Below are 14,062 nucleotides of genomic sequence, written 5' to 3' on the forward strand. Positions count from 1 at the left end.
AAAATTCGCATGTATTATTCAAGAAATATAAAAAAAATACTGGCGGGGATGTTTGTGAATGTGCAGATCCTGGTTTATAGATGAGCGTTCTCGCTGGACAGTTAACTTTAAATGTACAATGGTTCGTCATTCTTTCTCGGTTTCTTTTACGATCAATACACAATGTTTGAACACAAATCAGATCACATTTCTTGACCAGTTTAGTAGAAGGTAATAAAGGGTCCCAAGCTCTGCCTGACGATTTGGGTGTCCAGGGCAGTCTAGTTAGAGACTCCATGTTGAGGCAACCATGTTTGTAAGTAGGTTCTCGTCGCCTGATGGGCTGCATTTGGTCTGTATTAAAGTGTTCACGCGTCACACCGATGGCACATGGGTGCAAGAGCAATTCTGGTATCCAATGCCGTGATATTGCTGGAATGTTTCTAAAAACGGCGTCAAATCATACTGACTCGTATCCGATGACATGCATGATGCTCATCACTGAAGTCTTACAACCGACTCAGTTTTTTACAGGTCGGCGTCATGAAACTGGAATACAGCTGAGGTTGACGTTAAGCAAGAAACTAACTGTTTTCGTACAGCTTATAACACATTCTGTTTGCAGAGTGGAATGAGTTGATTGAAACGTGTTAGGGTTGCACATTGAACCGAGTCACCCACCCTTTACTGGGACAAAACCCTTCCAAATGTTTTTTGTCTCGTAGATTGGATATGTCACGCATATAGTCATGATTGTAACTCGAGACGAAATGATCACAAGACTCCGTGTAAGCGTTTGTACAAGCCACTCACTCTTTCACTACATGTTGTGCAGGCTTTTGGGTAGCCTAGCGGTTAAAGCGTTCGCTCGTCACGCCGAAGGCCCGGGTTCGATTCTCCACATGGGTACACTGTGCTAAGCCAATTTCTGTTGTTCCCCGTTGTGATGTTGCTTTGATGTTGCAAAAGGCGGTGTAAAACTATATTCATATGTGCAGTGTTACGGGTGTGGCAATACTCCGGGAAATGGACTATATGAGCATAAAAAATGGCGATGGTTGAAAAGTAGACGCAGGGTAAAAAAATTATATAATTCTAGAAATTCTATCAGTTACCAGTCCTGTTCACAATTATGAAAGAGAAACAAACATTTTTCAATTCAGCTATTACACGTTAATGCTATTACTAGTATACATAAGGTTAAGATTTGTTGAAAAGAGGACCTTTCAAGAATTTGTCTTGCACATGACCAAAACTTTGACCTCCACGATTCACATGAAACATTCTGGCAACCTAATTTGAATACTCCTCTTGGGTGACATTTGTGCTCATATCTAGTCTCCGGGCTTTTTAACCTCACTGTCGCACTTTTAAACACATGACAGGAATCCAAACTTGAACGTACAAAAAACGGCTTCAGCTGTCAACAATTCGAAAACATCTAATACATTACGTGTCAATATTTCTTAATTTTCTGTGCATAATATATTTGACATTTTTGAGTAACCCCGACTTTTGCGAAATACAATTGTGTGAAACAAAACATCCATAAATCTCTTAGGGAAGCAACGATGCCGTATGCAAACCTCTCTACTTTTCTCTTGGGATTCCAAGACAAATAGATGCACCGGTTCTACGCTTCCCAATAGATACTTGATTATTTCCCCTTTTCATGATTAACCGGCCGAACGCAGCCACTTGTGAAACATTGGTTTGAGACCAGCTCGACTAACCGGACAGAAACTATTTGTCCAGTCAATAACTCTCGTGTGAGAGAGAATGTTAGTGTGAAGTCACGCGAAAATGTGATGGCACTCACGAAACAAAACTTTGATAGTGGGGCCAGGGTGATTATCCAAATGGAATGAAAAAAAACCCAAAAACATCCCCTGCATAAACGAGGATGGTTGACTCAAGCATTATAGCGATATATTCTTGTGCTGCATGTGCAGTAAATGTGATGAAATAATAAAAACATTGAGGCAGAGTTGGTATTTTCCAGTTTTAATAGCTTGTTTTATGTCTCTCTGTACAATAAAGATTAGTATTGCGTTGACATCGTCAACAAATAAATTTATATTTCATAAACGAACAGTGTTAATTTCAACGGTGAAAACAAAATGTACAATTGTTGTACATTTTGGCAGTTCGGATACTGTTTTCCACCCGACGGCACGACTAATTATCAGTCTGTATTTGTAGTATATACAATGCACCACCCTTTACTCCACACCATATGCTACAATGTTGTATATACTGACGACAAAAAGAAACGCAACAAATGAATTTTTCTTTCGTCACAAGTACCTGAATCAGTTTAAAAGCGTTTTCGTCCAAGACAAACACATTTTGAATAAGAATTCAAGATATGTGATCTGAGATGTCAATAATAATCAAATACATGTACAAATTGCAACAATCAATGTCCTTCAAAATATCAAATTTGTTAATATTCCTTGTTTGAAACATTGTCAGAATATTCAAAATATTTCTGATTTCATAAAATAGTACGGGTGACGATGTGGCAGTTGGGCCTACCACGAATACCGGACAATCGATAACGACCATGTCATTAGTTTCATCAACTAAACAGTAATCGAGTGTGTGCATGGCTGCACATTTTGACACCATGAAATATACAAATATACAGCACAAAGTAAATAAATGTATCAACAACGCTATATGTCACGCCGTAACAAATAATTATTGTGGGGATACTGCTTACATTCTGATATCACAGTTCTACAAACTGACGGTGCAAATAGAAAACAAGTGAAAATTAGATTAGCTGCCTTTCGAACTTTTTCTTTAAGGAGACGCTGTTTATATTTTCCGGTTTACGGATTTGAAACAAACCCACAGTAATGATTAAGAATATTTTGAACCGAGAACGATTTATCACAGAAGAAGAAGTAATATCACCTTTTGCTGTTATATAACTTTTTTGATAGGATACAACTCGAATCTACTCTTCGACTGATTTCTTTAGCGGTGGTAAACCCAAGTCTAACAAAGACTATGCATATTACTTTATTTCAATAAATATCCTGCATTTAAACAGTAATCATAAATCATTTTTACAACACACCAATTCCTTCCAAAACGCCTAATGACCTGCACAAATTATTTCTATAAATATATTTCCGCCAACCGACGTTGACTGCCTATATCCGAAAACCATGAAATATAAATTATTAATGTATAATGTGTTTTATTCTTAGACAGAAATAACATTAGAAAGTGTTTTTACCTCATTACGTAAACATATGAGAAACCTTATTACCCACAGTTGTGATGATTAATGAATTATGACAATATAATTATTGCTACAAATAATATAAATAATCAACACCATCAGTTTCTAAAATTGTGTAAAATAATCATTTGCATTGCATTTAAAAATATCGTACAATTCATGGGTTAATACTGACGCATATATTTAAACAATCATTTTGGGGATATAATGTTGAATGCAGATCTGAATATCGAGTCATTGTGTAAACTGATACAATCAAATTTATCAAGTATAACGAAACTATGCAGGACATGGCAAATAACACACTGCATTTAGCATAAAGTTTTCCCCAGCTGCTTGGGATGACGCTTTGAATACTACCAGACAAAAACATATTCTTATGTTCCTAGTGACGTACTCTCATTTGAGACCCGGAATATGTTTCATCACATTTTTAACAAGCCTAGGAAACTGATCAATACGTTTGTTAATGTCAATACGTTTGTTTAATGTCAATACGTTTGTTTAATGTTTTACAAAAATAACGTAACATTGAAATAATTACCTGAAACACAAGAATGTGCTTTTGGCCTTAGATTGTGATTGGGAACAATGTGAAAAGGGGACAGGTGATCTAACGTGCCAAGGTTGACACATGCACCCAACATTCATCATACATTTGTCTTTCACAGACGCTATGTTTGGGTAACATAGACACACTGAATACACCGTTACACCGTACCTCAAGGGATCACAGTGACTTATCATCTGGAGTTTAGTTGCTTAATTCCAAAGGAATTTGATTATTACATATCATTAACAAAGGAGGGAATACTGAATTTACAAGATTGATAAAATGCAAATGATGAAACAAGGAGGAAACGGATGATGATTGGACAGTTTATCTATATGGATACATATTACCTTGTCTCATATGCATTGGCATTGGCTAGTCTTATACTCGCAAAATTGAACATCCTGTTTTTGAGTGTTATATTTCCGCCAATAACGGACTGCAAACACAGAAGCTAATTGTGACGAACGAATGTCACTGTTGTATTCAATGGTGACGTAAAAAGGTGAGCTGCGTTAACTTTGCTTTATCTGACTTTGGGTTATCCGTGGCAGAATAACAGTGTTTTGTATATAATAATCGAAGGAGTTCCTTGATAACAGTAATTTGTAACTAACATGAATAGCAATCATCTCATCATTCATCAAGGTACTTCTGAAAAATCCTGTCGCCAAATATTGTTTTCTTTTCCACCTTATTTTCTTCACTGAATTGGTGTCACATCCGATTTTCCGTTTTATCTGACGTCAGAACAACTCCATTCACCCGGACACAAGAGGCATTGCGCAAATGGTGTATTCAGAGAACATATAACAGTGACCACTTGACTGACATTTTATTGAATGGACTGTGCACCTAGAGCTGTGTTCTGCATATTCAAAATTGTGTAACCATCACAACAACTAATAAATAACTGTGTTGCATTTAAACACATGTATGTTGAAGCAGTGTTATGTACAAGTGCGGGCATTCGTGTTGCGATAAGCCCATCGAAACTGCTTTCTTAGAGTACGTACAACGCAAGGAAGTTAGTTGGAGGTAGTTTGAAAGCAATAACCGACGGAAAGTGTCAGCTATTTATATTTGTGTCCTTGTTGATTAAACGAAGAATAGTCATACTCAACGTTACCTGCGCCAAAATCGACAAAATTAAGACCGGAATCACTGATCGGGGCCTGTCTAAAAAAATACCTGGCCCTCACTGAGGATTTCCTGGTGCGATTGTAGAGTCACTAAAGGTTGTGCTAGTAAAATCTTCTCATATGATAGTGGTGTTGCTTATTGTGACACATGTTCACAGATCGTGGAGTATGACGGGGAGATGTGCTTACACCCGTCTTCTTCACATCGTTATGTACATATACCACACAGACACTTTGTAAGGTACAGATTGACTGTCTGTACTATGTAGTTTCAAACACAAATGATGATCTAGTATTCAACACAGTCCCAGGATGGTAACCATCGAATAGAAGAAGTGCATCCCTAATACTACCAACACGAAGGTTTCAGATGGTATTCCGATGCATAGCGCCAGAAATGTAAACAGACACACTACGAATATAAATTCTTCGAAAAACCGGCCAAACGGAACGTCCACAACAGGCGGTCGTGCAATGGCCAGATCTTTGATGCCATGATAACGCACTACCTCGTCACTAATATCCTTGCACTGCTTGCTTTGTTCTGGTTGGCAGCTAGCTTTAGTATATACATCACCGCCATCTAATGATTGGCTATCATCATCATTTCCGTTCGTGCATGCGCAGGCCGCAATTTTGCTGCTTAGATTTGTCAGAACGAGCGGGCGACTACCCCCCAAAATGGGAGGGTCTGGATTTGTGATATAATCTGCTTTCGTTTTCTTTTCCTTGCTTTCTGACTTCCTTTTAGGGGAACCTATCTTTTTGTCTTTGATGTCCGATTTTTTCACTGATTTCTTTTCCGAGGAGACTTTGGTGCCATCTTTTGACGATTTTGTGTTGTCTTTCGTTTTGGTTTTTATTTTGGATTCCTCTGTCTGATCCGTTTTCTTCACACCCGTAGTTTCTTTCTTCACAACTTTCTCCTTCGAGTCGGATTTCTTCACAGTTTTTTCTTTTGAGTCCATTTTTTTCAAAGAATTGTCTGATTTACCATCTTCGCTCTTTTTGGATTCTTTAGCTCTCTCACTCTTCTTCTTTTCATCATTCTTTTTGACACTAGAGTCCTTGTCTTTTTTCTTTGAAGAAACTTTGGAGTCTGACTTTTTGGTTTCCTTTGCCTTGGACTCTGAAAGAGGCGCAGTTGTATTTGAAACAAGTCCATTTGTTAGGGGCAAATGCATATCTCGTTTAGCAACCTTAGGCTCGTTGTTGTTGGGTTCGTTTTTAACAACTGTGTTTTCAAGTTTAGTTTCCCCGGAAACTTTAGTGCTGTCCCCACTCAAATCCCTAATTAAACACTCGGGAGATTCCGGTGAAGTCTCTTCACTGCTAACATAAAACGAAGCGCTACCCGGTCCTCCTTCACTTGATTTTTCACTACTCTCCTCTGAGAAGACATCGTCGTCATGTTCTATGCATTCAAGCGAATGGCCGTCACCGACTTCGGAGTCGGATTCGCTTCCAAAAGACCCTGTAAGCAGAATACAAACACATTTTATTATCGAAAACAATGTGCGATCCTGGACACAAAATCTTCTACATAACAAAGCTCCCGTGTTCAGATTGAAAATTCCTTAAAAAGCATATTCTTGAATCTGGTTATGTTGAGTTCAACATTGATATCGAAAGTATTATCACGGGCTGAATTCATGTATCCACGATTGGGGCTGTTTAACAAAACAGTAAAGAGGGCGATTATTGTCAATATAAACACAATAGACTTAAGATAAATACAAATACCATAGCAAATTCTTCAGTTTGTGAAAATACGTGTGAGTAAAGCAGGCGTTTTTCTACTGGTTAACGATTGAGGAAGCTCATTGGCAAACGCTCGGTAGCTAGAAACAAAATTTAATAAAATCACCAAGACTTCTAATTGTTCCGTCCTTGAAACAAGTTTAAAAAGCAAACTATGCAAAACTAAACCAGAGAAGCGTGTTTTCACAACGTTACGTCTAAAACAAAATCAATAACATATTAGAATAATAATAGCTGTAGCTAAGCTGAAAGTAGCCAGATGGTGTATTTGGGAAGGAACCGTGTCTTCTTGTTCCTTATCTGCAACGGAAACACGTCTTGCTCCACATCAGTGTCAGATTAACCATGGCAACCTTGACGTGTCAATCAATATGATGACACAACATTCACTGCAAATGGTTAATATGTTGACGTCGCAATGATATGATGTCTTGTGCAAGGAGGATAAATCGTATTTTATTTTTTTAAAATTTGAGTTATGTGTAGACGAAGAATTATAACAAACACCCTGTGGCTGTATGTTAACGATAAATCGTAATAAAAGATGGTGGTCTTAAATGGAGTCGTGATAAACACAGGCGAATTTGCATCGACAAATAACATTAAACACAGGTTGAACCTAACCAATAGCGACCCTTTTAAACGATAAACAGTAACAAACACAAGTTGAACTTGTGTTAAGGTAAACAGTAATAAACAAATGGTGGCCTTTAATAAACGATAAAATGCAATAAACACAGGTTCAACTTGTGTTAAGGTACATAGTAATAAACAAACGGTTGCTTTGTTTGAAATAGTAACAGCCACAAGGTCGCTTGTTTGAACCGTCGAATCGTAATATGCACGTAGTGCCAGCCAATGTACGAACGACAAATGGTATTAAACATATGGTGACCAGGTTAGAATCGGTCTTCACCAACCCATACTTGTCGTAAAAGGCGACTAACGGGTTCGGGTGGTCAGGGTCGCTGACTTGGTTGAAAGATCGTACTTCATCGTACTCTAGTTACGTAAAATGATGCCAGTTCTGTTGATCATTGGATTGTCTGGCTCAGACTGGGTTATTTACAAACTGTCGATATATATCTGGAATATTGCTGGGTGCGGCGTAAAGCAAACCAACTAATCAACAAATCACGTGGTAGCTATTTAGCAACATTTCAATACACATATGATGACTTCACAGAAACTATAAATCAAAATCTTGCATAAAGGATAAATCGTTATTGTCACAAGATGACAACACATACATAATAAATCGCAATAAACATAGGGTAGTCATGTCAAAACGACTGAGCATAAGAAAAACACACACTGACCTTGAATGAACAATAAAAAGCATGTATGCATGTATAAATCATAAATAAAAGAGCAGATGGTGTGGAAATCATTAATCACATTGGCGAATCCAATGGTGTGTTCAGTGGATTCGTCCTCCTCCCCCCAACAAGTCTCAAAAACACCTTGAAAGTTTTTTTCAAGTAAAACTTAATATCATCTTTACCTTATTCCCACACTACATAACAAGCATATCAATCAATGCCACACAACCTAAGAAGAATATCACCCAATCACACACTACTTAACAAGCATATCGCGCAGTCCCACACAACATAACAAGCTTATCACCCAATCCCACACAACATAACAAGCATATCACACAATCCAACACAACCTAACAAGCATATCGCCCAGTCCCACACAACCTAACAAGCATATCAACCAATCCCACACTACATAACAAGCATATCACACAATCCAACACTACCTAACAAGCATATCGCCCAATCCCACACTACCTAACAAGCATATCACCCAATCCCACACAACCTAAGAAGCATATCACACTATCCCACACAACCTAACAAACATATCACCCAATCCCACACAACCTAACAAGCATATCACCCAATCCCACACAACCTAACAAGCAAATTACCTATCAACCCATGAAGTAAGGCTGCAAAAAGAATTAAATGCTTCTCGGGTACCTTTTTTTCAAAAGTGACGAGGGTGTTAATAAGTTGTAGATTTAGTCACACTCGTTCTCACAGAAACTCATTACCCAACCAGACACTACCTAACACGCATATTACCCTACCAGACACTACCTAACACGCATATTACCCAACCAGACACTACCTAACACGCATATTACCCAACCAGACACTACCTAACACGCATATTACCCAACCAGACACTACCTAACAAGCATATTACCCTACCAGACACTACCTAGCACGCATATTACCCTACCAGACACTACCTAACATGCATATTACCCAACCAGACAGTACCTAGCACGCATTTTACCCAACCAGACACTACCTAGCAAGCATATTACCCAACCAGACACTACCTAGCACGCATTTTACCCAACCAGACACTACCTAGCAAGCATATTACCCAACCAGACACTACCTAGCACGCATATTACCCAACCAGACACTACCTAACACGCATATTACCCAACCAGACACTACCTAGCAAGCATATTACCCAACCAGACACTACCTAACATGCATATTACCCAACCAGACGCTACCAACACGCATATTACCCAACCAGACACTACCTAGCACGCATATTACCCAACCAGACACTACCTAACACGCATATTACCCAACCAGACAGTACCTAGCACGCATATTACCCAACCAGACACTACCTAACACGCATGGTATTCACACTACCTAGCAAGCATATATTACCCAACCTAACACCACCTGAACCAGTATTAACCAAACACTCATAGCACTCTACCCAGGATATTACAAAACCCCATACTACCCACGCAATACCCAAAACACTTTCAAAACCAACAAGAATGGACATCAGAAACTGGTGCTGGTACCGATGTACAATTATTTGGATCACTTTAAAGAAGTACATTGTTAGTGAATTTCAAGGTCCCAGGATGAAGACAACCAAGATACTACATAAGAAATTATAACAATTTAAATATCATCTACCATGCAAGAACAACGACAAATAAAGAAACAGAATTACAGAAAGTCAATAAGCCAGTGAAATTAATAAGCCTGTCTTCGATCTGTTGCATGGAACATAAATAAGACAACATTGACTGATCTTAATCATTAGTTTCTGGGTGACTTGCATAGCCCCATTCCAACGACTAACTAACCGTCAGCGCGTGTCTGGCTGCATGGTTAAATAAATACGCTACCTCACCTTTAAATGGCGAAAACTATCATCTTTCTTTGATAAATAAGTTGACTCTCATGATCTCAAGTGTGTGTCTAAATAAATGTCGATTTATACTGATTACCCCTCTCAAAGGTTGAAAAGGAAAATGGAAAAGGGTAGGACTCCATGCTCTTGTCAGAGAAAGCCTTCATTTATTGGTGCATTTATTATACAAACACAGTGCCCGGCGTTAAAAAAGATACGGGATACGCAATTTAAGTGAAAATTCAATCAAGCCTACAAACTATTTATGCATAACAATTGAAAATTTGAATTCATTGCAGCTATTCAGAAACACACACTCATTTTGTATCGGAATGATGACGGAACACACAATAACAACACATGATTTTAACAACAATCTTCTGTACTTGGTGATAAAGTTCCATATAAGAAAGTCCATACAATACTGAGCATATTTCAAGTCAGATTTTCATTTAATTTCATTGAGATTTTACTGAAAAATATTTTGTCAAGGAGTTCAGAGTCTGCCTTCATGAAATACAAACAACCAAATAATGATATAAAATTGAATACAAAGCCGTTAGCTACCAAGAGCATGTTTCCTGTTTGATTGATAGTGAAAATATAAAACATGCAACTTTATGCATGTCAACTACTTATTTATTGACCCGTGGAAATTCGGTTTAGAATATTGACCTCCAGAAGCCCATGTTTGTCGTAGGAAGCGACTAACAGGATCGGGTGGTCAGGCTCGCTGACTTGGTTGACACACATAATCGGTTCCCAACTGCGCAGATTGGTGTTCATGCTGTTGATCACTGGATTGTTTAGTCCAGACTCGCTTATTTACAGATCGCTGCCATATAGCTGGAAATTGCTGAGTGCAGCGTAAAACTGAACTCACTCACTCTGATTTATTTCCTGCATAGAGAGACGTTTCGATGTAGATTCTTACATCGTTATCAACCTTGACGTGAGAAACTATATCGAAACGTCCATCTATAAAATAAATAAGAAGTTGTCATCCATAAAGTTGTATGTATCAGTTTTGACTCAATAACTTCAAGAATGCCGATTAAAGAATTCTTTGATAGTGCTTAAACTGGTTTCACTACACTCAAGCCAAAGCGCACTGTGCGGTGTAGTCGTTCGAGGGTTTCTCACTCTCAATGTGTGCTGCACATGGAATTATGCAAGTCAGCAAACTAAAGCAAATAGCTCGAAACTAAACAACTTACAAATATTTAAAATGAGCACTGAATTGGTACCACGCACCCTGAAAGGTCAAGGTCAGTAAAGGTCAAACATAGACAGGAGAACATGAAAAGACAATGCCACACAAAGAAAAAATTTTCCAGAATTCAACAAACAAAAAAAGACCATTTAAAGAAAAGCAAAGATTTCACAAAAAAAACTTAGAGGTGCATAGGCGAAAGCGTGAAGAAATATAAACAACAGTTTCACAAAGAAAAAAAAAAGCTTAATTAACCAGTATATGTTTATATATTTGAAGACAGTTCTATCAGTTTAGATTAACAAATCATCATATACACTATATCATTGTATTTATGTGGATCTACATGTATGCATTACTTTTTATTTTTTTTTCCTATTTCCTGATTCCCTGCTCTAAACAAGGCGATACAGCTAGGGAACTGTCAAGTCTTACATAACATTGTCCCGGAGGTGAGTTTAAAAGGTGGATTAGAGTAATTTGTTTAAAAAAGTACAACACACTACAACACATTCACTCACCAACCACACAGAATGCCCACGCAATTTCAGTACATTTTTGGGGAGTTCAACATTATCAGGCCTCGGTACATGATTATGAAGAAGGAATTAAGAAAGATCACATACACTTGGCAAAATCATGGTAAAACATCCACTTTTCATAAAACTTATCTTCTTCGCTTTGACTTAAAGATGTCTCCTATTCAATAAAATACCTATTATGTCCATATTGTTTAAAGTTTATAAATGCCAGAGTATTTTTTAATACTTTATATATAAATATGATAAAATAAGCTAAGGTAATCATAACTCAAAAATGTTATATTTGTCCTCATTCCAAACACAAGAATGTTGCAGACTGTACGTCTCATTTTCCTATGTACCTAAATATACATCACTACCTGGTAAACAAGGACTAATTAACTTTAAATATCGCTTTAAGGTAAACTTCGGTGGGAGCTTAATCTTACATGGAGACAATATCCATTTAACCTTCAGCTGGGTTTGATCTACTCTCGGTATTCGAACTTCTGATAACCCGACACTTTGACAATATGCCTTCGAGCTAATAACATTCCAGTAATCCTCAGATTGACACTAGGCTGATGAATCTGTTACTTCCACCTTTTTACTTCATCTTTCGTTTCATTTCAACAAACATTTGCCACTTTCCCAAAAGCCCTAGCGATGTTGATCAGAATGCAAGGCCTTTTCCCTGGGAGGGCAGTTGATATAGCTGTGTCTCAAATATGCTTTGAAGTTCAGAACAGTTCAAATATCAAAGTGCTACAGCTGAAAATGTAGAAGCTAGGAAATATCATAAGAAAGTTGTTTTTTTACTGTTTGAACATCTATTGAAGGAAACATTTCTATTCTTCGTTAAAAAAGTTCGGTTGTCGTAGTGTCTCCGTAACAAAATCATAGAGTAATAATTTGAAAATTAACTAATCTTTAGAATCTCACAACAATATTAAGCAACAGGAGAAAACCATGTGCACGAAGGTAAGATACGCACCTCCATTGCGATGCGCATTGTCGGCGTAGGCCCAGTCTCCAAGAAACTTGGGCCACGTGTGCCGCGTCTGAAGGGTGAGTCCATCATACAACTGCGTGAGGGGTGATGGGGGAGAGCGGGCTGTCTCCTTGCCCTCTTTCTCCTCCTCCTCAACCTTCTCAATTATAGTAGGGAACATCGGTGGGTACGACACGCTTCGCTTGGTCTGGCACTTTCTTTTAGGGCTGCGAGATTTGACTGAAACAGAAAAATGCTCTTTACAGATGCAGTCGAGTGTTCAAAGAAATCTAATTTCCTTATGATCCTGCTTCATCAATTTGGAGGGGCTATAGTCCCGAACAGAGAAAGTCCGGGTTCGACTCCCTGCATGGTTAGAATGTGTGACCCATTTTCAAGTGCCCAATCCATGACATTGTTGGAACACTGTTAAAAGTGGTGCAAACCCAGACTGAGACACTCACACCTTAACTTGGTAATTCAACCGTGAAAATTCCTTCAAGTTTACAATTGCTTGAGACAAGCGGAGTGCCCATTTTGCATCAAACAGCGTATAAGAATTCTTTGACAGGCAACGTTGTCGCCTGAGATCGATATTGAGAAGATCGAGTCATAGTTAGTTCCATAAATATATGCTCCTTGATGTTTGTGAGGAGACATACCATTAATCAAGTCAGTCCGTTCAAATATTAATTTGAAGTAATTTGATTAATCTAAAGGTATGGAACATAAGAGAGGCGTGCGTGCGTGCGTACGTGCGTACGTGCGTTCGGATTTGTGTATGCTCTTGTGCGTGTATACTTTACTCAGTTCTGTGGAATCTGATTGTAAGCATTCTAAAGCAGCCCCCCCCTACGTAACTGAAGGAATGTCGGTAGTTTAGCGGTAGTAACAGAAACAAAACGCCCCTATCGGAAACAATGTCGGTAATACTTGAAACACACTCGGCCATCTTCGGAGATTTCTCGGCTCCGTTCCGTGATTTGTCGGTCGCGTCCTGAAACATGGCGTCACTGGAAGGAGCACCCGTCTCGGTGAGTATAGTTTTTAGTTTCTACTGTTTTCATTTTTATAATTATCCACCTTTGACCACCTGTGTTGAATGCGTTTAAGTACGAGGTGCTGTCAGAGCTATAGATATTTATTTAGGAAAAGATCGTCACTGCAAAAGAGGGTCATAAGTCATGCCCCCGGAGGCTTCCCATGTTCAGACGTAAACAACCTCTGGGGGCATGACTTATGACGTTCTTTTGCAGTGACTACTGATATCGCAGCAATTGTTTCGCGAGTGGGCTGCGTTTCTTTACATTTGAGATGCAATTCCTTCAAATTTGCCGTAATTCCTTCCATTACTTAGGGGGGCCTGTAAAAACGTTCGTAGCTCTAAGAATTGATAACTTTGATCGCAGCCAATGTGTAAAGCATGGACTTTCGAAGTTTCGAGAAGAGCTAAC

The 14,062-nt window shown here is 38.5% G+C and overlaps 2 protein-coding genes across 3 annotated transcripts in view; both read right to left on the reverse strand.

Annotated features, from left to right (window-relative positions):
* Positions 1-14,062, reverse strand: part of LOC137277953 (uncharacterized) — a 182,576-nt gene that overhangs the window by 99,789 nt on the left and 68,725 nt on the right. The window lies entirely within an intron of this gene.
* Positions 1-14,062, reverse strand: part of LOC137277950 (uncharacterized protein DDB_G0284459-like) — a 156,385-nt gene that overhangs the window by 61,082 nt on the left and 81,241 nt on the right. Inside the window, exons 3-4 of one of the 2 annotated variants that reach the window (XM_067809966.1) lie at positions 12,612-12,848; positions 5,193-6,404 (exon numbers count right to left, since the gene is read on the reverse strand). In XM_067809966.1, coding sequence (XP_067666067.1) covers positions 5,227-6,404; positions 12,612-12,848 — 1,415 coding nt within the window. In that variant the 3' untranslated portion in view covers positions 5,193-5,226. Of the gene's footprint in view, positions 1-1,967; positions 6,405-12,611; positions 12,849-14,062 lie in introns of those variants that run through there. The other variant, XM_067809965.1, reaches the window with a different exon arrangement.

The sequence above is a fragment of the Haliotis asinina genome, chromosome 3 (assembly GCF_037392515.1).
Source record: "Haliotis asinina isolate JCU_RB_2024 chromosome 3, JCU_Hal_asi_v2, whole genome shotgun sequence".
Taxonomy (NCBI): Eukaryota; Metazoa; Mollusca; class Gastropoda; order Lepetellida; family Haliotidae; genus Haliotis; species Haliotis asinina.